The sequence below is a fragment of the Leucoraja erinacea genome, chromosome 10 (genome assembly GCF_028641065.1).
Source record: "Leucoraja erinacea ecotype New England chromosome 10, Leri_hhj_1, whole genome shotgun sequence".
Classification (NCBI taxonomy): Eukaryota; Metazoa; Chordata; class Chondrichthyes; order Rajiformes; family Rajidae; genus Leucoraja; species Leucoraja erinaceus.
The window spans coordinates 50,835,722-50,862,576 of NC_073386.1; the positions used below are offsets into that span (position 1 = coordinate 50,835,722).

Below are 26,855 nucleotides of genomic sequence, written 5' to 3' on the forward strand. Positions count from 1 at the left end.
GAAGGAACTGAATAAAACCAAAGAGCATATGCTTGAATTTGCAATTAGTAATTTCAATTTACCCTGAATATGTTGATGATGTAAAGCAACAATTAGAGCATTCAGAAACTTTCCATAATTTCTTACAGTGCTTCATTGGAGGCGGTTCACAGGAAATTAGCAAGGATGATCACAAACTCAGTCGAAAACAAATTCAAATACTTTAACTAGTTCATTGAAGTAACAAGAGAAGCTGATAATGAAATTACTGAAAAGCAAAATATAGTATATAGATAATGCAGATGTAACAAAATACTTTTTTCACAGTAGAGGACTTGATTACTTGAGAACTTAAAAAAAACCTCAAGACTAGTATTGATACAACTTACTAACCTGTTCTTAAAGAGGTTAGCACTCCAGCATATCCTCGTTATAGCAGACTACAGGGTGGGGGGAATGGTCCGTTATTGCCAATCGTCCTCCATAACTGAGTAAGGGGTTACCAAGTTACCCAGCTCTCCCACAGCCACTGTCTCTGCCTTTTCCTTTCTTCTTCCCACCCCCACATCAGTCTCAAGAAGGGTCTTGACCCGAAACATCACCTATCCCTTGGCTCCATAGATGCTGCCTCACCCGCTGAGTTTCTCCAGCATTTTTGTCTACCAAGTAATAGAGTACCATTGTATAAGTAGTAGAAACAAGAAACTGCAGATGCTGGTTAATACACAAAAGGGCACACAATGCTGAAGTAACTCAGCAGGTCAGGCAGCATCTCTGGAGAATATGGATAGGTGGCTGGCATCGTTACAGGGAGCAAGGTGGGAGAAGGTGTAATCCAGGTACCTGTGGGAGTTACGGGAGTGGATATTGGTGGCTAGCGTATCCCTCGAGATGGACAAATTTAGAATGGGAAGGAAGGAATCAGAGATGAAACAAGCAAGATAGTAGGGTGGACGTTGGCTGCAAAAGGGATAAAACTGGAGTTCTGCACAATACGGGAAGCAGCATCATGCTTGACTAATCTTTTTGAATTTTTTGAGGATGTAACAAGTAGAATGGATAAGGGAGAGCCAGTGGATGTGGTGTATCTGGACTTTCAAAAAGCCTTTGACAAGGACCTACACAAAAGATTAGTGTGCAATGCTAGAGCACATGGTATTGGGGGTAGGGTATTGACATGGATAGAGAACTGGTTGGCAGACAGGAAGCCAAGAGTAGGAATTAACGGGTCCTTTACAGGCAGGCTGTGACTAGTGGGATGCCACAAGGCTCGGTGCTGGGACCCCAGTTGCTTACAATATATATTAACGATTTAGACGAGGGAATTAAATGTAACATCTCTAAGTTTGCGGATGACACAAAGCTGGGTGGCAGTGTGAGCTGCGAGGAGGATGCTATGAGGCTGCAGGGTGACTTGGATAGGTTGGGTGAGTGGGCAGAAGCATGGTAGATGCAGTATAAAGTGGATAAATGTGAGGTTATCCACTTTGGTGGCAATCACAGGAATGCAAATTATTATCCGAAAGGTGTCAGATTAGAAGGACGGGAGATGCCACAAAACCTGGGTATGCTTGTACATCATTCACTGAAAGTATGCAGGCAGTGAAGAAAGCTATTGGCATGTTGGCCTTCATTGCATGAGGATTTGAATTTAGGAGCAAGGAGGTCCTACTGCAGTTGTACATGGTTCTGGTGAGAACGCACCTGGAGTATTGTGTACAATTTTGGTCTCCTAATTTGAGGAAGGACATTATTGCTATTGAGGGAGTGCAGCGTAGGTTCACCAGGTTAATTCCCGGGATGGCACGACTGACATATGATAAAAGGATGGGTCGACTGGGTTAGTAGTCGCGGAATTTAGAAGGATAAGTGAGGATCTTATAGAAACATATAATATTCTTACAGGATTGGATAGGGTAGATGCAAGAAAAATGGTCCCGATGTTGGGGGAGTCCAGAACCAGGGGTCACAGTTTAAGAGTAAAGTGGAGGCCATTTAGGACCGAGTTGAGGAAAAACTTTTTCACCCAGAGTTGTGAATCTGTGGAATTCTCTGCCACAGAAGGCAATGGAGGCCAATTCTCTGCATGTTTTCAAGATTTAGGTTTTAGGGCAAAGGGAATCAAGGGATAAGGGGAAAAAGCTGGAACGGGGTACTGAGTTTGGGTGATCAGCCATGATCATATTGAATGGCGGTGCTGGCTCAAAGGGCTGAGTGGCACTCCTGCACCTATTTTCTATGTTTCTATCAATGTAGTTGTGTAGTCCCGATCTCCCAACCTACCTCATTACGCCCCTTGCACTTTTTTGTAATCTACATTTTCTCTGTAATGCTATAACACTATAGTCTACACTCTAATATTTTACTCTGCCGGGTGCGGCTGCAGCAGGCAGTAGATAGGACTTGGGCAATTTGTAACTTTGTCAGCGCCAACACGTTGCGACTCTAGTGTGCTGCCTAGGTTGTATGCAAAAACAAAGCATTTCACTGTACCTAGGTACCCTCGTACCCTCGGTACAATAGACAATAGACAATAGGTGCAGGAGTAGGCCATTTGGCCCTTCGAGCCAGCACCGCCATTTAATGTGATCATGGCTGATCATCCCCAATCAGTACCCCGTTCCTTCCTTCTCCCCATATCCCCTGACTCCGCTATTTTTAAGAGCCCTATCTAGCTCTCTCTTGAAAGCATCCAGAGAACCTGCCTCACCGCCCTCTGAGGCAGAGAATTCCACAGAATCACCACTCTCTGTGAGAAAAAGTGTTTCCTTGTCTCCGTTCTAAATGGCTTACTCCTTATTCTTAAACTGTGGCCCCTGGTTCTGGACTCCCCCAACATCGGGAACATGTTTCCTGCCTCTAGCGTGTCCAAACCCTTAATAATCTTGTGATCATGTGACAATAAAGTTTCATTCATTCATTCTTTGCATTTTCTGTTGCAGTTGTGTATTGCTTGATTGTACTCATGAATAGTATGATTTGACTGGATAGCATACAAACATTGCTCAAAATCACAGCAACTGCAGCTCCTTGTGTCTCTAAGCCTGCAACGAGTCTTATCAATTCAACATGAAACCAACCAGAAAAATGGGTAAAATTAGGCAGCATTCACAATCACCTGGTTTCACAATCACCGGCATTCATAATCACATTCACAGAACACGTGATTATGATGATTATGATATAAGAATCCCTTATGATGAGAATAAGCACAAAATAAGCAGTGGGTTGGGCAGCATCCGAGAAGGATGCAGTCAGGTTTCATCCTGGTCCGGTGGAGCAGGGAGACATTAAAAGGCAAAATATAACCCTTGATGAGACAAGTAAAAGAAAAGTGCACTTCATCAATAAGATAACGGCATGGCTGTCATACTGTCTCTTTCGCATCCATAAAACCAAAATAAATATTCACAAAGGGATACAAAATGATGGGAGGAACTCAGCGGTTCAGGCAGCTTTTTTGGAGAACATAGATACATGATGTTTCAGGTCGGGACCATTCCTCAGACTGTAGGTGAGTGGAAGAAAGCTTGAAGAGGAGAGGCAGGGCATTGGGTGAAAGGTAATAGGTGATGTCAGGCGGGGAGAGGGGGGTTCATAGGCAGAAAGCAGGAACAAAGTCCAGAGATAAAAACAAGAGGTGTAAGCAGACGGTTTGAAGAGTTGCAAACTGTGAAGCCAGACATCCACAAGTTTAAAAGCTTTGGCTAACATCAGGTCAGCCACAAACAATTTCAGTAATATTTGTCATAGTGAATTTGCTGGCATTCATCAGTTGACAGATGCCCTCAACATCTGAGCAAAGATATCCAACACTTCTGTGCTGCATTCCAGCAGCAAGATAAAGCCTTCAAGTGTTGAGGCTGCTGGCTTTACGACAGATAGCACAATGGGCTAAGAGTTCGGCTGGCGACCGGAAGGTAGCCGGTTCAAATCCCGCTTGGAGTGCATACTGTCGTTGTGTCCTTGGGCAAGACACTTCACCCACCTTTGCCTGTAATGGAATGTTACGGCGGCAGGCGCGGGCACACCGCGACGCCCTGTGTCTCCCTTTCAAGGGAGATGCTAAAAATGCATTTCGTTGTCTCTGTACTGTACACTGACAATGACAATAAATTGAATCATTTCATTTCATTTTCCCAAAGTCCAGTGTACAAGTAACAGTACCTGCAGTGTTTCTTCAGCGCCTAAATAAAATCTACCACCCCACAAACTTCAGAAGGTGTGTGATAATATGCAAAGGTTCTTACACATAGGGACATGCTGAAAAATACCACTTCAAAATTCAGTTCTCCCTGATCTTCAAAGTGAATCACAGAAGCAAATATCAAATGGGCATAAAATACCTTGCTTGCACAGAATTTGACCTCTACAAAATAGAAACATGGTTTTGCTATTTAAGCAAACTGGGGGACAAGATATGATTAATATTATTTTGGTGTGGGCTGCTGTGTATTGTACAAGTTTGCTAAATGTTGATATTTCCAGAGCTATGTGATCTGAACCTGAGAATCCCCAATAATTCCAAAAAGAGATATCAAATGTATGTTTTCAGTGAATAATTCCAATTTAATGAAACTTGTTGATCATACCAGAGCTAACCATATTCGTTCCATTTTCAGAGGGCTCTTTGCTCAATCCAATAGCCTAATACATCAAGCAAGTTACTTTAATCTTCTACATAGTACTAATTACTTAAGCCAGCAGCAGAATTATATATTCTTGACTGAATTACTACAGGGTGAATGAACAAAGAAAATATAATTTTATTAACATAATGTACATAGAAAAAGATCCTCATTCATTCCTAGCACAGTGGTTTCCACAGGTGGTCACGCAAGCCTTTCTCCAATTCTTCTTTGTGCAAAATGAATTGCTTTTCCCTCCGGAATTCTACAAAGTTATCTGGAGAAGCTAAGTATAAGTACAGTTTTCCAACAAACTTGCAGAAACAAACCAAGGTTGTAAACAAATTATATCATGAATCAGGTCTGATTTAAATTGTTACACAGAATTGATAAAGTTGATGTTCAAGGCCGTAACATTATCTGTTAGCCAATGAACTGGCCTCGACTACCCTCTGCGGCAGAGAGTTCCAGAGATTCACCACTCTCTGTGTGAAAAAGGTTCTTCTCATCTCGGTTTTAAAGGATTTCCCCCTTATCCTTAAGCTGTGACCCCTTGTCCTGGACTTCCCCAACATAGGAAGATTGCTCCTGATGTTGGGGAAGTCCAGGACAAGGGGTCACAGCTTAAGGATAAGGGGGAAATCCTTTAAAACCGAGATGAGAAGAACCTTTTTCACACAGAGAGTGGTGAATCTCTGGAACTCTCTGCCGCAGAGGGTAGTCGAGGCCAGTTCATTGGCTATATTTAAGAGGGAGTTAGATGTGGCCCTTGTGGCTAAGGGGATCAGATGGGTATGGAGAGAAGGCAGGTACGGGATACTGAGTTGGATGATCAGCCATGATCATATTGAATGGCGGTGCAGGCTCGAAGGGCCGAATGGCCTACTCCTGCACCTAATTTCTATGTTTCTATGTTTTGGGCAAATAAAAGACTTTTGCTGCAATTCCTGTCCTCTTAGCAGCTTCAAATTATTACAATTAACTTTTCTTCTAACCCCTCTTCAAGTATCATGTATGACACCAGAGGAGGATGTCCAATACAGTCAATTATATATATTTTTGGAAAAGGAAATAAAACATGTAATCATTTGTGGTGCATTAATATCAATTCTTCTTCAAATAAGATTAGCATTACATTATCCCAATGCTTCGATTCTTCTCCTGCAAGCAACTTTCTACAGCTACATTTGTTACAATGGATTATTCAGTAAGATAATGAATAGAGCTTTCTTATTTCAACAAATTGTACAGAAATTCCTCATGCACCAGGTGGATGTTAATTTTTTTTAAATAACCTACCAATATTGCTCAGAAAACATGTTCTTTTTATACCAAAGCTTGATTTACGTGCTCATGTTTTTGAAGTAACGTGCTCACTTACCACTGACAGCATAGTGGCGTATATGTTTAATTTATGCATTTTTTAATTATATGCTGCTTTTCAAGCATGTAACCCCACGTAAAACATGAAGTGTCTGAAGTGTCTGTACTATAATATAAAAAAGGGAGATCATGGAAAAACAAATCACGAGTATATTAAAGGTACACAAAAAAGCTGGAGAAACTCAATAGTGAACATTGCCCGGCCCATCAGGGGTACCAACCTCCCCACCATCGATGGGATCTACCGGAGCCTCTGCCTCAAAAATGCAGCCAGCATCATCAGAGAATCAAGCCACCCTAGCCATGCTCTCATTTCACTCCTGCCATTGGGTAGAAGGTAAAGGATCCTGAAAACTGTAATGTCCAGGTTCAAGAGCAGCTTCTTCCCTACAACCATCAGGCTATTAAACACTATAACTTCCAAATATGTTCCAAACTACATAGACTTGGGAGCATTGTTGCTGTCTTTGTACTAGATTTTTTTAAATTGTTCATTATGGTGTTTACACAATACTATGTTTGCATACTCATTGTGCTGTTGCAAGTAAGAATTTCATTGACCCCTTTCGGGAGAGATAACAATAAAACACCCTTGACCCCCTACACCTAAGTTGGGCAAAATTGTTGGGATATTAATACGAACCACATCTAATTGTACAGAAATAAGCCAGTCCAGTACCAAATCATATTGATGTAAGATTATTGGAGTTTTATTGTATACATGCAGCTCACAAAAAGGTGGTTAATAATATTAAGACACCAAGCTGATTAAATATGCTTAAGAAGGAACTGCAGATCGAAGGTACACAAAAATGCTGGAGAAACTCAGCGGGTGCAACAGCATCTATGGAACGAAGGAAATAGGCAACATTTCGGGCTGAAACACTATGCTTCCCAAAGTATGGCTATTTGCTGAGAACAGCCAGATTGCACTCTGATTTGAAGGAAATATAAGATATAATTTATCACCTCACCTGTACCACATACACTACCAAATACGCTATGAACAGAGCTTCACCTTGGAGAAGGAAAATCACCATCTAAGCTTCACGTATCAGGGTAATAGGAAAAGGATGGCACGATGGTGCAGTGGTAGCGTTGCTGTGCCTAACAGCACCAGAGACCCGGGATCAATCCTGAGTACGGGTGCTTGTCTGAATGGAGTTTGTATGTTTTCCACGTGGATTTTTGCTGGGATCTCTTGTTTGAAGGGTAATTGGCCTGATAAAATTGTAAATCGTCCCTAGAGTGTAGGATAGTGTTAATGTGCGGGGATCGTTGGTCGGCGTGGACTCTGTGGGTCGAAGGGTCTGTTTCCGTGCTGTATCTCTAAACTAAATACTAAACTAAAAAAAGTACTTCGGATATTAAATTAGAGAGATATTGAATAAATTTGGCACTTAATATAATTAGTGCAGAGAAAAATAAACTCTTGATAGTGATAGTTAAAAGCTTACACAGACATGATTTGAATGACTTAATTAGACAGTTAACAGCTTTGCATCCCATTTGAAAGTTGCAATGCACAATTTCCCTGTTAAAGTAGCATTACAGAACATAGGGTAGTGAAGAAGCAAAAATGGCTAAATATGTCAATGTTTTAGAGTGTACAAGGCAACATTCCAAAGAAATGACATGCTGGTGGAGCAAAATAGTACAGCGTGCAATGTGGTGTTCATCCATGTTTGCAAATGATGAACCAACGTCCATTTAAAAACAGATTGCCATTAAAATACTGTTGCACTGTTTTGTTTGTTTTTTGAGTATGTGTGTATGTGTGTGTATATGTATATTATATATGTTGTAAGTATATATACAGTATATATACACACTGAGTTCTCTCTCTCTCTCTCGTTTTTCATATCATACTATGTTTGCATATTCTGTTGTGCTGCAGAAAGTAAGAATTTCATTGTTCTATCTGGGACATATGACGATAAAACACTTGAAATGTCAAGCACAAGGCCAAATCCAATCTGCTGTCAAAAGCTAAATTCCAGACGACCAATGTAATTAGGTTTACTGAACATGAAGTACTCATGTTTGAAGACACTGAAGCATTCTCATGCTCAATTATACTTTGTGAGAAAATGGATTTTGAAAATGGAATGCCAGCACTGGCATTCTTCCACGAAGAAACCCTTTTCCACTAGGAAACATTTGACTGGATTTCTTAGACAGAGTGTTTGAAATGGACCAAAAGGAAATGACAAAATGAAAATTATGTATGCGCAGGGAATGACGAGCCTGCAAATGACCAAGATAATTGTGCAGTAAGGATCACTGCTCTACCACAAAGTGCGACTTAAAAAGCTGCAATTATTTATTTTGGACAATACAATACTTGTTGATTTACTGTACATTATCACAAGCTGTCATCAAATGCCTGACGCATTTTGAAACAAAGTTTGACAATGTGTCGAGGATGGTCACAGGCAATGTCATTGTTCCGGACAAACCATGGTAGAGCATATGATGAATTTCTCAAGGAGGCACTTTGCATGTATTTAACACATCGCATGCAAGCTGGAAGTCTGGCTCACAACTGGTAGAATAGTCACTTTGCTGAAGGTGACAAATTCACGACTGCAGTGGAAAGAATGTTCCCACTTTGCCCAGCTCACAAAATGAAGAACTACATTGCAGACATAAGGTATGAAGAAGGGTCTTGACCCAAAACGTCACCCATTCCTTCTCTCCAGAGATGTTGCCTGTCTCGTTGAGTTACTCAAGCATTTTGTGTCCATCTTCGGTGTAAACCAGCATCTGCAATTCCTTCCTGCACAACTACATTACAGAGGTTTTCTTTCCTGAGATTCAATATATCAATCCCAAGAAAATAGCTCCGTGTCCAATGACCAGAAGGAAGCAATTCCTCAGAACATCATGAGTGAGCACCATGAATTAACCAAAGGGAGTTTGGAAATCAATGATTTAAATGATTTTAACCATACCATACTCATGTATCACCTACTCATGTATGACATTTTTTGACAGAAAACACGCAAAACAATGTTTTTCACTGTCTCAGTACATGTGACAACAATAAATAAACTAACTAGTTAGTTAATTTATTGTCATGTGTAAAGAGATACAAAGAAAAGCTTGTATCTCTTCTGCATGCTATCCAGTCAAATCATACTGTAAATGCGTGCAATAGATCCTCTTCTGGAACAGCACGCAGAGAGCTACCAAATTCCTACGCTATCTTGCAGCTTCCAAGTCTCTAAAATGTCTGATCTTGGTCTGAGGCAATTTCTTATCTTCTCACATTAAGGCCCGGTGCCCTGGCGGCACTGCAATCACCCCTCCGTTTCCATGTCGACGAGGGGTCGATGATGATGGGGTGGGTCTGGCCCAGCACAATGCGTTCGGCTCCATCCGCTGCTACCGCAGGCTGCACTCAATCCGCTCGCTCGCCCGGATGCTGTAGGCCCCCCCGCACTCGCCTCCACCAACACCACCATCCATGGCCACTGCAAACCCTCAGCCCATCACCTCCAGCAATCACCCCTCCGTTTCCATGCGACGAGGTCGTCATGTCCTGATTCCAACCAATGGAGACACTAGTGGCCTGAGCCTCATCGACAAGCAAGCAACAGCTTTGAATAGTCGCCGTGGATCCTACAAAAGCAACACACAAAGATGCAGACTGGAATGCAGTCCTTCGAGGAGCGTTCAGGAAAACAGCAGACATAAGTGAATGTCGCTATCACAATTGTGAACAGAGAGGACCAGCCTGAATTGAGCCATTGTTCGTGATGCCAGGCATGAAGACAGTGTGGGTCTGGATTCAATGTGAATCATGTTCAAGCAGAAGCAAAGCACACACTTCCTCTGTATGTGACTGCTTAGGTTGACCATGGTTCTAAAGCACAGCCAACCACATAAAAACATTTTGATCTGTGGAAATGTTGAGATTCATTTACTGAACCGTACATCCAGTCAGCAAGGCACCCTCATAAAACGCACATTAATGGGCTTGCACTGGATGTATTACACTACGCTAGCAACAGCCTGGAAACAGAGTACTCCGAAGCCTTGTTCATCATAGCCGGCAACTTCAACCAGGCCAATCTTGAGTGTGATACCAAAATACTATCAACCTTTCTCCTGTCCCACCAGAGGCCCAAACACCCTCGACCATTCCTACACAAAGATGACTACCGTGCAATTTCCCCCTCCATTTTGGAAAATCTGACCATGAAGCTGTGCTCCAAATCTTGGCTTACATGCAGAAACTAAAGCACAGGATCTTGGACAGAGGGTCGTAGAGTGCTGGTCCGAGAAAACAGATGAGCTTCTATGTGGTTCCTTTCAGTCCGTGGATTTGAAGATATAACTGGATCGGTGGCACAGAAATATGGCAACAACATAAATGAGAAATATTATGACAGAAAGCATGACTGTTAATATGAAGAAACATTTTAATGTAGTTCAAGTTTTTCCTAGAAACAAATCATTATTTTAGTCTGCTCTAATAGGCTTACATCTTTGTTTTTGCAAAAAATATTTATATGGGGTATTGGCAAGTACAAAATGATTGAACATTTTTTTAAAATCAGTTCAGCTATTTCTCTTCTTCCCCAAACACTCTCAGAAAGCACACCTATTGACATTATTAGAAAATCAAACTAACCATTCCACAAGTGTGCCTATACTGGCAATTCAACTGCTATTTTGATAGGGCCTTAGGTGTTGAGTAATAAAATTGGAGATGGGTCATTTGAGATAAATATTCCATTCAGCAGCAGCTCACCCCCAAAAGGCTGTCGATCTTTCTGACTAGGGTTTTCAGATGGAGAATTGGGATGCAAAATAACATCAAGTAAATATAGCACAAAACAGACATGGTCATACATCTGGTGATGTTCATGGTTGAATGAAATTATGTTGAATGCTTTTCTATTGATATATTATGCAGCTACTGAGTATCAGCAGACCATACATTAGTTATGAATCATATTCGCCTGATCTGGGAGGTCTAAAGCAACATTCCAACAGTTTGCATTTCTATAGAAAATCTATGCAAGATAGGATTTTATATTCACCTACAGGTTTAAGGTCCATTGACAATGGATTAACAACTGAGGAACCGTGAGGAGAGGAAACATCAATGATGACAACATCCTTGCTTTTTAGTTTAGTTTAGATAAAGCGCGGAAACAGGTCCTTCGGCCCACCAAGACCGCACCAACCAGAGATCCCCGCACACTAACACTATCCTACACACTGGGGACAATTTACATTTATACCAAGCCAATTAACTGTAACTATGCTTGGCAAATCAAACAGAGATAAACCAAACCTAAATACAGTACTTACAACTGGCAAGGTAGGCAGAGCTAATGAAAGAGAAAAGTAATTATTTTTGAAAACAATTGCTGCGAGCATGTACCTCAAGCAATTTAATAATAAAGTTAATATTTTAATCTAAATGTAAGATTTGGAAGACAAATCAGGACTGGGTAAGAGCCAAGTATATTTTAGCTACAAAATACCATATTATGAAATGCATGTCACAAGATTACAGAAAGACAGGAAGTTCCCAATCTCTACTCTGCTGTTCTGACCACTTGCTTACTGGGGGACAGTTTCTTCTCAGCTGTTATCAGGCAACTGAATCATCCTACCACAAACAGAGAACAGTGCTGAACTACTATCTACCTCTTTGGTGACCCTCGGATTATTTTTGATCGGACTTTGCGGGCTTTACCTTGCACTAAACGTTATTCCCTTATCATGTATACACTGTAAATGGCTTGATTGTAATCATGTATTCTCTTTCTGCTGATTGGATAGCACGCAACAAAGCTTCACTGTACCTCGCCTCGGTACATGGGGCAATAAACTAAACTGAACTGATCTGAAGAAGGATTTCGACCTGAAACATCACCTATTCCTTTTCTCCAGAGATGCTGTCTGACCCGCTGAGTTACTCCAGCTTTTTATGAACTAAACTCAATCCCTTTCCAATGAAACAACTGTGTGTACAACTTCACCATGCAGAGGTGGCAGATCACCACCAACTTCTCAATAGCTAGTAGGCAAAGGCAGGTAATGCTGGACTTGGTAGCAGTGGCTAGGTAACCGTCACTGCAAAAAAATAAAATAAACGGGGCAATAAAATCATAAGATTTTGTAATAACACTCTCACATGTTTCAGACACGTTCTTCCTCTTTCAGTCCTGACACATCATAAAAGACATTTCATTTAAAAAAAAGTAGCACTAAGTTCAATTGTAGGAGCATCAATTAATAAGAAAGGATTCATGATGTGATGCTTTAGTAAGTGATTAAATCTAATGCATGATCACAATCATGGATAGAGTGGGTGTGGAAAGGATGTTCCATGAGTGGGAGAGTCTAGGGCCAGAGGTCACGGTCTCAGAATAAAAGGACTTTCCTTTAGGAAGGAGATGAGGAAGAATTTATTTAGTCAATCGGTGGAATTCATTGCCACAGACAGCTGTGGAGGCCAAGTCAATGGATATTTTTAAGGCAGAGATAGATAAAATTCTTGATTAGTACGGGTGTCAGGGGTTATGGTGAGAAGGCAGGAGAATGGGGTTATGAGGGGAAGTCAGATAAGCCATAATTGAATGGTGCAGTAGACATGATGGACCGAATGGCCTAATTATGCTGCTATCACTTATGAACATGACATTTCATTGCAAGTTTAATCATTAACCACCACAATCAAATACAAAATACAGGGGCGGTTGGGAGATGGTGGGAGAAAGGTGTATATGGCGACCAGAAATAGTTTATAGACAGTTGAGGTCACAGTATGGAACCCTTACATAACCTGGACATTGCCTGGACCATATCACTGCATGCAAATCTGCTAAGAGAGAAGGATGGAACTAACCATTTATTTTCTGGCAGCAACGTACATCACAATCAATAATCACCTTCAACTTGCATCTAAAACCCAACTATGTCACGTGGACTGAATTCATACTACACAGAGCGTTTTACAACTAGGAAATGAGCCTTTCAGCCCATCGAGTATCCACTGACCATCAACCTGACCATCAACCAGCCACAGCTCATTGATGCACTTTCCCTGTAACCAATATCAAACAATATTTTGCACTTTGGTAAATTTCTCTTTGCTTTACCAGTTTCACTTACAAGGAACACAAAGTGCTGAGGCAACTCAGTGGGTCAGGCAATAGCTCTGGGAAACATTGGTAGATGGCGTTTTAAATAGGGACCCGTTTTCAGACTCATTGCAGTAGTGAGGGGGTGTGGGATGGGCATTGGAGTTGGAATGGAGGTATGGATGGGGGATGGGGGAGGAGGGAGTGGGGATGGAGGGGGAGGGAGACAATGTGTGGCTACAAGTGACAATCATGACACAATGCCAGTGAAGCAACAATTGTTGAAGTTTGTGTTTACACTTTTGGTTGCCAACTTCGTCCCAAAACTCTCCAAGTACAGTTCTGGTCATATTGGGATTTGGGGGTGGAGGGAAGGGGATGGGAATGGGGAGAAAGGAAAGAAGAGTGAGGGAGTGGGGAAGCTGCACACAGTAACATCCCACAAATGAACTCACACAGGCCAAGATCCCACAAAAGATTCCATGCAGGGCAGGATCCCAGGAAAGAACCCTCACATGGCAAGTTTCCAGGAAAGATCCCACGAAAGGCAAGATCCCATGAAACATCCCACGCACTGCAGAATCCCACGCAGGACAGAATCCCACGCAGGACAGGATCCCACGCACAGCAAGATCCCACAAAAGATCCCATGCATGGCAAGATGCCACACATGGCAGGATTCCATGCAAGGCAAGATCCCACCTTCAGCTGGATCACGGCAAGTTCCCACTAATGATCCCACGCACGGCAGAATACCACGAAACATCCCACGCAGGGCAAGATCCCACGGAAGAATCCTACACAGGGCAAGATCCGACGCACAGCAAGATCACACGAATGATCCCAGGCACAGCAAGATCCCAGGCGGCAGTGGGATGCGAGACACAGCAGTGGGACACAGCAAGATCCCAGACACAGCGGTGGATCCAGACACAGCAAGATCCCAGACACAGCGGTGGATCCCAGACACAGCAAGATCCCACAAATGATCCCACGCCCTCCCACCTCCTGCTCCCTCACCTGCCCACGAAGTTCTCCAGCACCGAGCTCTTGCCGGCGCTCTGGCCGCCCACCACGGCGATCTGTGGCAGGTCGAGGCGGCAGCAGCGGCCGACAGTGGCCACCGCGTCCTGCAGCCGGTTCACCAGCGGGATCAGCTCCTCCATCCCACGGTTGCCCATGGCGACCGGCCGCCGCCACCACCACGGAACACAAGCGGGGACTGGACCAGGGCGGTCGGGCGGTCACACCCTCTCGCTCCTCACACACGCAGACACATCTCCCCCACGGTGAGAAACGACGTCCTCTTCCCCCACCCTGAGACAGACGGAGCGCATCCCCCGCCCTGCCTCCCTCCCTCCTCGGCCCGTCTAACGGTCCGCTCCCGCGCAGCCGCACTGCGCGCCCAGCGGCGCCAGTCCCGGGCATTCCCCCCGCGCGCCCGTCCCGCACATGTCTGCAACATGCAATGCCCATGCACGCTGCAACCGCAACCGTGTCTTTCCTTACAAAATAACACTACAACTTCACTTCTCCCACACACCTCTGCAACATGCAATGCCCATGCACGCTGCAATAGTGTCTTTCCTGACAAAATAACACTAGAACTTTCCCTGTACATTTCTGCAACATGCAATGCCCATGCACGCTGCAACCGTGTCTTTCCTTACAAAATACAATTGCAACTTCTATTTTCCTGCATACCTCTGCACGCTGCAATCGTCTTTCATTGCAAAATAACACCACAACTCTTCCTGCACACCTTTGCAACATGCAAAGCAAATGCTCGCTGCAGCCGTGAATAGACACAAAAAGCTGAAGTAACTCAGCAGAACAGTCAGCATCTCTGGAGAGAAGGAATGGTTGACATAGAAACATAGAAATTAGGTGCAGTAGTAGGCCATTCGGCCCTTCGAGCCTGCACCGCCATTCAATATGATCATGGCTGATCATCCAACTCAGTATCCCGAACCTGCCTTCTCTCCATACCCTCTGATCCCCTTAGCCACAAGGGCCACATCTAACTCCCTCTTAAATATAGCCAATGAACTGGCCTCAACTACCCTCTGCGGCAGAGAGTTCCAGAGATTCACCACTCTCTGTGTGAAAAAAGTTCTTCTCATCTCGACATTTCGGGTCGAGACCCTTCTTCAGACCAAAGATACTAGCATCTTTGCTTCAGACCGAGTCAGGGAAAAGGGAAACGAGCGATATAGACGACGTTGAAATATAGAAAAAATGAATGAAAGATATGCAAAAAATTAACAATGATAATTTGGCGGATTGAGACGAGAGTCGATTGTTTAAATTAAGTTTTATTCACAAAATAGTTAAACTGACGATGCGTCTCACACAACCAACAAAACAGATCCAGCCACAACGGTGGTCTAGAGCGACTGAAGGGGCATCGCCCAGAAAGGCGCGAAACGCAACCCCTCCCCACATGCCCAAGGCACCCGACCGCAGGGTTGGACTACCTGCAGGTACCGCTACAATAAAGGAAACAGGCCATTGTTAGCTGTTTGCTAGGTGAGAACAAAAAGCGGGTGTGACTGGGGGAGGAGAGGGATGGAGAGAGAAGGTCTTTCCTTATAAAATAACACTACAATTCTTCCTGCACACCTCTGCAACATGCAATGCCAATTCACGCTGCAACCGTGTCTTTACAAAATAACACTACAGCTTCTCTCATCAAAGTAACATCAGTCACAGATTGCATTGTACCATTTTGCACAAGTTTAGAGGGATATGGGCAAAAGGCACGTGGGATTAGTGTAGATGGGATATGTGTGGGCAAGTTGGGCCAAAGGGCCTGTTTCCACACTTTTAGACCTTCAGCCCAGAGACATTAGGGTAGACGAACTAGGTACTAATGTCTAACTATGGGAGTGTATAGGGGATCACCTGAAATGAACGGAATTGGGAGCCTGCCGGGTACTACCAGCTGCGTGTAGACCTGGGGGATCCCCCAAGGGGCCAAAAAATGGGTGCTAAATAGATGAGTGAGGTACCACTTAAATCCACTACCATGGTGTGCTCACTGCCACGCCTATATCAACAACACAAACGACAGACATTTTTCCTGCCGACCCACAAAGGGACTAAAAAATGGGCCAGCATAGACGAGCAAGGTACCACTCAAAAATAATGCCACATGAACAAGTTGAATTCATAGAGTACAAAATGGGTTACGCCAGACAAATAGTCCGATGGACTAAATGTTCCAGACACAGCAAAAATGGACACCCTAGACCCTGCTGTCCAACTAGGCTAGCCTAGATATTGTGGGTACTAGTTGAAACCAAAGTTTAAATGATCTACCACAGCTTGGGGAATATAAATTGACCTATGACAGAACAATTATCTGCTGCATTGTGTCTACCAGACCCCTTAAATGTTATCATACAAAACCTTGCATCAAAAATGTCATTGCCGTCAAAAAAAGATCAGCTGGTCAGAGCAGATGAACCTCTTGCTAAAAAGCCAGAGGCAAGAGAACAAAGCCATCTTCCACCAAGTGATTCAAAAGGTTTGCCAAAAGGATCATGCATCTTCTGTCCCGAATTCAGGAAGACAGTAAACAGGAAAGTAGAGCCACAATCAGATTGTCAGACAAAAGATGGGTGTGAAAAAATAATTGCAGCAGCCTCCTATAGTACCAATGAGCGCATCAAATCATGAGTCAGTGGTGGTATTGATCTAATAGCAAATGAGGATCAGTATCACAAATCCTGTCGTCGAGGGACCTATTCTGCAGGCAAATCAGATGTTCAGAGAGCACATGGAACAATATGAGCAGTTCTTCACCAAGGTGATGCAGGGTGTGATGCAGTACCTTCTATTTGAACCATGTCTTAAACCATCCTATCACAGATGTTCCACTATCCATTGCTCAACCTGATGGTTCACCGGTAAAGACAGAGAAAAGCAAGCTGTTAAACAAGCTGGAGTCGATGCAAGGAGTGGAAAGTCTGCCTCATATTGATGCAACATTGGTCGATGGGGGATTATTGCTTCACTCTTTTCTCTCAGCAATTGGCAACATCTCCTTCTATGGAGATCTTGCAGGGCGTCTATCAGGCCACGTGTGCTCCAACATTGGAAGTGACAATGCATGTCTTATTCGACAAATACATGTCTTCGTCCCTTAAAGAGGGTGAAAGAAGATTACGTGGGGCCGAGGATCAACCCTTCATCATTAGTGGTAGTGAACAAGCACCTAAACAGAGCTGCCAAAAGTTGCTACAGAATGGCATATTCAAGGACCAACTGGCAAAATTGCTTCTCCTACAGTGGCAGAAAGAAAAGTATGGGCCCATCTTGGGCAACAAGACACTGATTATATCTCATGGAGGACACTGCGTTCACATCACTTTCAATCAAATCAATGGTAAGATGAATGTCGACTATCCACACTCATTGCAGGGGAAACAAGAGGAAGTGGACACTCTATTTGCATTCCACACTGCCTATGTTCCTGGAAGTGTACTAATCCGAACCTCTGACACTGATGTGATAGTGATACTCGTAGGCATGCTTGGTCGAAACTTACTGGAGAGGAGACCGATTGTAACGGACTGTGGTTCATGGAACAAGCGCCGTTATATAGACATAACCAGCACTGTCAATGCCTTAGAGAACAAGCAGGCAGGGCTCCCAGCGTCAATGCCAAGTCTACATGCCTTCACCGGCTGTGATTTTACAGCAGCTTTCTACAGGAAGGGCAAGACCAAATCATATGAGATACTAGAGAAGGACAATGATGGGACATTGATCAAGTTCTTTTACAACATGTCATCCAGGGAAGAACCAAACCGACAGATAGCAGAGTATGTGTGCTCCTTGTATGGTGTGAAAGGCATACAAGATGTGAATGAGGCGAGGTACATCAAGCTGGTTCAAATGACAGGAAAAATAAACAAGGTGAGATTTTTTACAGGATAGATTGTGATAAGTTGTTTGGAAAATTAAATGTAACGAGACTAAGTGAGACCTGTTGGGTCCCAGCTTCACACGGGAGGGTTGGTCCCCAATGCAATATTTCACTTCTCCACCAATTCCAATATACACACACACACACACAGACCCACACACACACGCTCACTCACACACATACACTCACACACATACACTCACACATACACACTAGCACACACATACACTCACACTAACACACACACACACACAGACTCACACACACACACACTGATTCACACACACTGACTCACACACCATGAATATGACAGTAAACATTCTTGAATCTACTCACACGGCTGAGCGCAGCCTCTCCACTGTGGGGCTTTCGCAATCAGCATTGATCAGCGCGACCTCTGCACTCACCGGAAATTACGCAATCAGCGTCCAGTAAGCGGAAGTCCACAATCGGACCTAATAAAGCATTTATTCGTTATAAACACAGTCGGACCTAATAAAGCATTTATTCCTTCCAAACACAGTCGGACCTAATAAAGCATTGCAGTTTGAAGTACAAGCAGGGCAGCAGGCCAAACAACTAATGGCATTGCCATTTCATTTCATATAATTTCCAATTAAGCATTGCACTTTCAAGCACAGGCAGGGCGGCAGGCCAAACAACTCATGACATTGTCATTAAGGGCTAATAAATCATTTATTGCAAGTACATTGCAGGCTCACAGTTCAGTTGATTCAAGTCAGTTAGAATGACAGTCGTGGCCTCTCCCTCGCGATCTTGCAGAGTGACTGGTTCACATCCAGGTATCTGGGGTTTTATAGACCTACCCCCCCCCCCCCCCCCCCCCCCCCCCCGGAAGGGGTGTTACCTTCATAGTGGTGATTGACAGGCGAGAGGATCAATCAGGTGATCTCAAGGTTTTTTAAACACTTTTATTTTTCATTGATGGGAAAAATCCTCAGGGCTGGCTCAGCGGAGAAGGACTGTGAGTAAGATGGTCAAAAATCACTGCGATACAGGGTAGCATTTTTTCTAAAATCACTATACAGTACAAAAGTTACAACATTTTGAGATTTTAAAATCAAGTCTGTAATTTATCCCATCACATAAAGCATAAAAAGAAGTTTAATTTGACACCTAATTCACTTTCATATCTTCAGTATTAAAACATTTATGGCCATTTTCATACTCGGAAATTAGCATCTTGCCCTATTGCTTTTCCATTGGCTTAACTCAAAAGATGTGATCGAGGACAGTCAAAAGCCCAAAACTTTCTTAAAAATTAAGAGCTGAAAGAAATGTTCAGTTATTATAGATTGAAGCATTCTGAAACAAATGTGAAACAATCTTACTCAGATGACTTGAAATTAAAGCATATAATTAGTTAGTTACCTAATTGTAGCTAATTACAAAATTCAATTACTAGATCTAAACATCTATCAATTTCTTAAGAATAGGTTAACATTTTTAAATAGCCTAAGTGTCCAAATAACATTCACACAAGAATTCACAATATAACATAATTTTTAAATCTCATTGTCATGGATTTATAGGCCAAATGGAAGGAATTTAATGTATAATACCTGTAAATAGTTGGCCATTTAAATCATCTTGCGAGTGGGATTTTCTGGAACGCGATCATTTGGAACGTTGTGGCTGCGGTGAAGTTAAACCCCATATCAGCAGGAAAAATACTGCCGTACGTATGGGGAAAAATCACCGTTTCACAACGTAAAATGTGAAGTTAAGGCATCTTAAGGTGCACTTTTATACATAAAATAAACGGTTCCTTTACCTGTCCCATACGTGAAATCCGTCCCTGTTGTCGGCGTTGACGGCTTCAGAAGCTGATTTTAAAATTACTCCAGCGCTGAACTTGTCGGGTGATTTTAAAAAAGCCCCACAGAGAACGGCCGTCGGAACAATTCTTCAGCAAAAGCTTGCACTCCAACAAAATATAATCCAGGACAAGGTAGAAGAAAACTGCGTTTTAACTCGCGCATACGACCAGTGGCAGAACTGCAGCGCCACTGAAGGTAAGTGTTGTAACATACCTATATACAGCGCAGACAGGAAGTGGTCAAGATGAGACTTTTCATTAGATAGATATTCGCCTCAATTCAGGAGTTACACTTGCCATTCTTAACAATAATATTGAAATTTGAAGATCTTTTTATTATTTCAGGAAACCCAAAGGCCAATATCAAAAAGGTTAACCGTGCTCTACTACCACAATGTGGAAAGATCCTTTGGAACAAGACACGGCGTGCACATTATATGAGCATTATCTGGGGTAATGCAGACTCCACACAACCCGATCAAGATTTGGATCCACTTAAGTATGGATGGAAAGATGAAAATGGACATTACATGCCCGACTGGTTTCCTGGACCTGCAGTACCAGACAATCTCTTTGAAGATGTTTCAGTAAGTGACAGTACTGAAGACGACAGACACACCGAGGACATAGAAGATACACTTGACATTGATGACACAAGTTCTGGACCAGAATGGAGCGATGACTCGGACAATGAAAATGAGATATAAACATTTAACCATATAACAATTACAGCACGGAAACAGGCCATCTTGGCTCTTCTAGTCCGTGCCGAACACTTACTCTCTCTCCTAGTCCCATCTACCTGCACTCAGACCATAACCCTCCATTCCTTTCCCGTCCATATACCTATCCAATTTATTTTTAAATTATGAAATCAAACCTACCTCCACCACTTCCACTGGAAGCTCATTCCATACAGCTACCACTCTCTGAGTAAAAAAGTTCCTGCTCATGTTACCCCTAAACATTTGTCCCTTAATTCTCAAATCACGTCCTCTTGTGTGAATCTTCCCTACTCTCAATGGAAAAAGCTTATCCACGTCAACTCTGTCTATCCCTCTCATAATTTTAAAGACATCTAGCAAGTCCCCCCTTAACCTTCTGCGCTCCAAAGAATAAAGACCCATCTTGTTCAACCTTTCTCTGTAACTTAGGTGCTGAAACCCAGGCAACATTCTAGTAAATCTTCTCTGTACTCTCTCTATTTTGTTGACATCTATATTACTAAAAGTAAGATCTTGACCGCTTTTGACACTGCGATGTGATTTTCGAAAGAACGCCGCCACTTACGGCCGTCATTTTTGGCCACCTCACTCAGAGCCCCCCACCGCCAGACTGGACCGGAGGATGTTTCCCATCGATGAAAAATCAGAGAGATATTAATGTTTTTTTTTTTAATTGCCATTCTCTCTGCTGCCCCTGCTGGTGGGAGGGGGGAGGGACTATAAAACCCAGAAGTGGTGTGCCTCACTCAGTCTCTGCAAGATGGAGGAAGCGAGAGCGTCACGTCTCTCTGAGCTCTGAATAACACTGAACAAATGTCTACTCAACTGTGAGTGTTCTTGATGTGGTTTGAAAAGGAAAATTTGGTTGGTTTGAAGTAAAAAGGCACTGCAAATGGTTGTTTGGAGGTTTTGGGTTGAAGTAAAAAGGCACTACAAATGCTTGTTTGGGGATTTTGGGTTGAAGTAAAAAGGCACTGCAAATGGTTGTTTGCGGGTTTTGGGTTGAAGTAAAAAGGCACTGCAAATGGTTGCCTGTCTAAACTTGACAACTTCCTGTTTGCACTATGTTGATTTTAGATAAAATGCTACCACTTATGGCTGTGATTTTTGGCCGTCTTACTCAGTCCCCCTCCGCTCATCATGTGCAGAGGATTATTCCCATCAATGAAAAATAAAAGTGTTATTAGTGTTTAAAAAATGTTGAGAATCTCTCTCCTGTCAATCACACCTTTTCTGGTGGGAGGGGGAGAGATTATAAAACCCAGAAATGTGGGTGTGGCTCAGTGTCTGCATGATGGGGGAGGGAGAGGTCACGACTCGTTTGAGCTGTGAATCAACTGAACACACTGAATGTCTACTGAATTGTGAGTGTGGTGTTTTGTGTGGTTTTATGGTGGTTTCACCCTGCTTGAAATGGTATAAAACTGCATTTTAATGTGGTAGCCTTGCACCCTGCATGCAATGGTATGAAACTGCATTTGAATGTGGTGTTGTTGCACCCTGCATGAAATGGTATGAAATTGCATTTGAATTTGGTGGCCTTGCACCCTGCTTGAAGTGGTTAGAAACTGCACTTGAATTTGGTGGCCTTGCACCCTGCATGAAATGGTAGGAAAATGGATTCCAATTTGGTGGCCTTGCACTCTGCTTGAAATGGAATTTCAAGGAATAGAGTGAGTCAACTGCCAGCCCACCTGCCGTGAGTGAGCTGCCAGCACATCAGGCTTGAGGGACAGAGCTGCCACCCCAAGAATCAATTTGGACCACAATGTCCATACTTGCCCTCTGGAGACCAGTAGTCCCTGCAGCCAACAGCACCCATACCAGCGCTCCAGAAAGCCCCCCCCCCCACTGGCCACCAATATTGGAATTGGTGGAGAGGTGGAATATTGCGTCGGGGGACCTGCCCTCCCGTGTGAACATGGGACCCAACGGATCCCACTTAGTCTAGTACACTGTAAATGGTTCAATTGTAATCATGTATTGTCTTTGCGCTGACTGGATAGCACGCAACAACAGCTTTTCACTGTACCTCAACAATAAACTACACTGAAATTGAAGATTATTTCTTTGATTGATGCCACTTCTATTCCAGGGCACCGCAAGCTTTCCCTCCACACTAGACAATGATCTACTTTAGTATAACCCTCATGGGAAACAAAAAACCTCATTCATGGCCTCAACATTTAGAAAGCATCCTTCACAATCTCAAAATGCCCCAAATGTGCTCTAAATGCAGTATAATAATTTGAAAAATAGACAAAGTTTAGTTTTTGCTGCGTGCTATCCAGTCAGCAGAAAGACAATACATGATTACAATCGATCCATTTACAGCGTGTAGAGATGTTGCTGCAGGTATAGAGATTTAAGAGGGTGGAGCAATTGTAATTTGTGATGATTGTAGATATGCTTCTGTGGCTAGGATGTAAATAGTCGCCTGGGTTGGGCTCCATCTTGGAACACAGAGCGCTGGAGTAACTCGAGTAAGCGGGTCAGGCAGCATCTCTGGAGAACATGGATAGGCGAATTTCGGGTCGAGACGCTTCTTGAGAGACATCATCTGTACATGTTTTACAGAGATACTGCCTGACCCACTGACGCACTTTGCCTGTCGCGTTTCTAGTTTGCAATGACAAAAATAAACTTAGTGATATAAAAATATATTTTATTGTTGAAACCCAGTCACAGGGAAAACGTTCAAACTCCACAGACACGTGTAGCTCATCGCCTCTCCATGTTCTCTAGAGAGTCTGCCTGACCCGCTGTGTTACTCCAGCAGTATGTGTCTTTTTTTGTAAACAAGCATCTGCAGTTCCTTGTGACTGAAAAGTAATTTGAAATCTACTTACTGTCCCAGTGTAGATAATTTGTCCACTTCTTCTTCTTCTTGCATTTGAGGCAGCAGAGGTTATGTAACGGCCTCCAGGCGTTGTAGCCAGTTCAATGTGCTGTTGTCGAGAGCCGTGAGGTCTACCCCCTCCACCAGGGGGGGCGGTGGACAGCACAGTCGAAAATGACGTGCTGCGCTGTTTGCTGGCCGGCTCCACACACGCAGGCTGCTGATGAACGCAGCCCCCAGCGATGCATGTTGGCGTTGAACCGGCCGACCCACTCTTTGCGGGGCACGTCCGAGCCGGGCGGCGCTGTGGTGTTCGGTCCAACAGTGAATTGCGGAGGTTGTGAAGTCTGTTCCCAGCTGGTTCTCCATGCTCCTAGTCTGTTGAATCCGGAGCCACAGAGGGTCGCTGCGTGACGGGAGAAGGGGCAACGAGATGACAGGTGTTGAGGTCCCAGATGCTGTGAGTCCCGGGTGAGTTGTGCAAAGGATGTTTGGCGTCCGATGGGGCCTTGCACACCAGCCTGTGAGTGAAATACTCTCTGCAAAGCTTGGCGGGTGCAATACCTGTGAGCACCGGCAGAAGACCCGTCAGAGTAGGACGTAGGCAGCCGGTGATGATCCACATGGTGTAGTTGAGGATGGCATCTAGCTTGCTAGTATGAGCACTGCGGCACCATGCTGGGGCGGCTTACACAGCGGCGCTGTACACGAGTGCAAGAGCACTGGTTCGGAGAGTAGATGTCAACTAATCGCCTGTGGTAAATCCCGCAGAGGGAATCGATATATATATATATATATATATATATCAAATAGATTATGTTGAATCAATATACCTGTATTATTATATTATACTATATTATAGTATAATTATAATATACTATATTATAGTATAATATAATACGAAGCAATGAGATCGATGAATTAGGGGATGCTTTGTATTGCGTGATTTTGATTGGGAACTGGAGAACCACATAAACGTTACATTGGAAATTGGCAAGCAGGGTCCAAATAATCAGTCTGCGGAAGGAAAACTTTTTCATATAACCTCCCTGAAGTAATCAGATGGTATCTTCTCCTAAGAAAACATCCGGTAATTTAACCACCGATGGGCATTGAAATTGACAAGCAATCGCTTCCATTGATACTTGTGTAACAATGCTGCATTAAACATTGTATCATACATATAGTCTTTAGTGTATTTAGCAGTAAGAAAATAAACCTAAAGTTATTTTAAAATAACATTTATTTTTAAAACCCACACACACACACACACACGAGGAGAAGGCGCAAACACAGACAACACCCAAGATCAGGATCGTACCAGACTTTCTGGCGCTGTCAGGCCGCAGCTACCAGCTTTGACCGTTTTGAAAAAAATGAGTGTTAAATCGATGATATTTTTATTAATGCCAGGCCAATTGGAAAATGCAGCATCAGTTTGTCTCCTCATCCAGTCAGATTAAAATCCCGTAGGTTCTAAGGAGATGTGGCGCTTTATATTTACTCTCAATAGAAATTATTCTCTTGGTGCTTTTGATATATTCTACAACAGGAGGAATATACCAACATTGATTATACAAAACTTACTTTTAAATAACTGTTATATTACCAGCACCCTGCAATGGGATAACACATTTAAAACGGAATGTCAGAAGCTCTCTGCATTATAATTAATTTAATCAAGTCTGATCGGGGCAGCAGACTGGAGCTGTTACTTCGCAGCTCACCAGAGACCCGGGTTCGATCCTGACCTCGGGTGCTGTCTGTGTGGTGTTTGTTGGTTCTCCCTGTGATCGCATTGGTTTTCTCCAAGTGCTCCGGTTTTCTCCTACATCCCAAAGACGTACAGGTTTGTAGGTTAATGGGCCCTCTGTATTATTTCCCCTGGTGCACAGGTATTGGATGAGAAAGTGGGATAACAGAACTAGTGTTTCCTTCTCAGAGGTTAAACACAATGCTGGAGTACCTCAGCAGGACAGGCAGCATCTCGGAATGAAATGAACGGGTGACGTTTCGGGTCGAGACCCTTCTGCAGTTCCTTCCTGTACATCCTTCACAGAGGACATCATCTGGGCAACTCCTTATGTGCAATAGCTCCATCTTCAGGCACCTCTCATTTATTGCCGACACTTGCAAGCATTTACTTGCACGCAGTCATTCTGACCCAATTTCCTAATGAGCTGCCATGAACGCACTAAGGATCACATTCTACTGCGTATGGACCTCAATATACGGAACTAGTTGGATCAAGAACAAGGGGCACTTTGAACTGGCACTTTAAACAGTCTTCTGTTTGTGAATCCATGACAACTCGGGAAGGTAATCAATTTTAACATTAAAAAAGAGACAAATTATGTGAGACTTGTTGTGGGGCACCATTTAAATTAAATCTATTACCAGCCAATTTAAAAATATTTCATTTCTATTCAATTGCTCATAACTGAGGGAAAATAAGACACAAAATGCTGGAGTAACTTAGCGGGTCAGGCAGCATCTCTGAAGAAAATGGATCTGTAATGTTTCGGGTTGGGACCCTTCTTCAGCTCACAATTAAGAATCTGAAGAATATCCCCCCCCCCCCCCCCCCACACACACACACACACACACACACACACACACACACACACACACACACACACACACACACACACACACACACACACACACACACACACACACACACACACAACAACACACACATACACACACACAAAAACAGACACACCACTTGTACACACACACACACACACACACACACACACACACAACGTGTAGTTGGTATCTGGGATGAGTTGCTAGTGAAGGAGTGGAGGCAATAACAATAACAATATTTAATAAGCATCTGGACAGGTACTTGTATGAACAGGGCATAGAGGGATATGGATTTAATGCAGGAAAATGGGTTTAGTAGCTGCCTGCAACGTACTGCCAGGGGTGATGGTGGAGGGAGATACAATTGTGGTACTTAGGGGGGGGAAGCTTTTGATGATCCATTTTCCTCCATTCCCTACATGGATATGGAGGGAAAAGAAGTATATGGATCACTTTTTTTTAACTGCCAGAACAATTTGAAAATACAGTATCGATTTAAGATCTCATTGTCAAGTCGGACGAGGATACTGAAATTGCTTAGGTGATGTGGTGCCATATAATTACTTTCAATAGATATTATTCTCCTGGTACTCTTGATATATTGTGTCATTGGTAGACGATACAGGCAGAGAAGATTAGTTTTCATAGGCAATGTGTTTAGCATGGACATTGTGGGCCAAAGGAACTGTTTCTGTGCTGTCCTATTTTCTATGTACCAGAAAGCTTAGATTGAGAATAGAATTTCTATGAGTTTCCTACATCTTAAATTGGATGAACAACAATGATAGTTAAATGGAGACACAAGGAATTGCCGATGCTGGAACCTTGAG

The 26,855-nt window shown here is 43.2% G+C and overlaps 2 protein-coding genes across 3 annotated transcripts in view; one reads left to right on the top strand and one right to left on the bottom strand.

Annotated features, from left to right (window-relative positions):
- Window positions 1-14,391, bottom strand: part of dnm3a (dynamin 3a) — a 154,187-nt gene extending 139,796 nt beyond the window's left edge. For both annotated transcript variants that reach the window (XM_055642255.1, XM_055642254.1), the window contains exon 1: window positions 14,117-14,391. In XM_055642255.1, coding sequence (XP_055498230.1) covers window positions 14,117-14,277 — 161 coding nt within the window. In that variant the 5' untranslated portion in view covers window positions 14,278-14,391. The remainder of the gene's footprint in view (window positions 1-14,116) is intronic.
- Window positions 11,831-26,855, top strand: part of itpa (inosine triphosphatase (nucleoside triphosphate pyrophosphatase)) — a 60,305-nt gene continuing 45,280 nt past the window's right edge. Inside the window, exon 1 of the mRNA XM_055642261.1 lies at window positions 11,831-11,834. The gene's annotated coding sequence lies outside the window, so the exon portion shown is untranslated. The remainder of the gene's footprint in view (window positions 11,835-26,855) is intronic.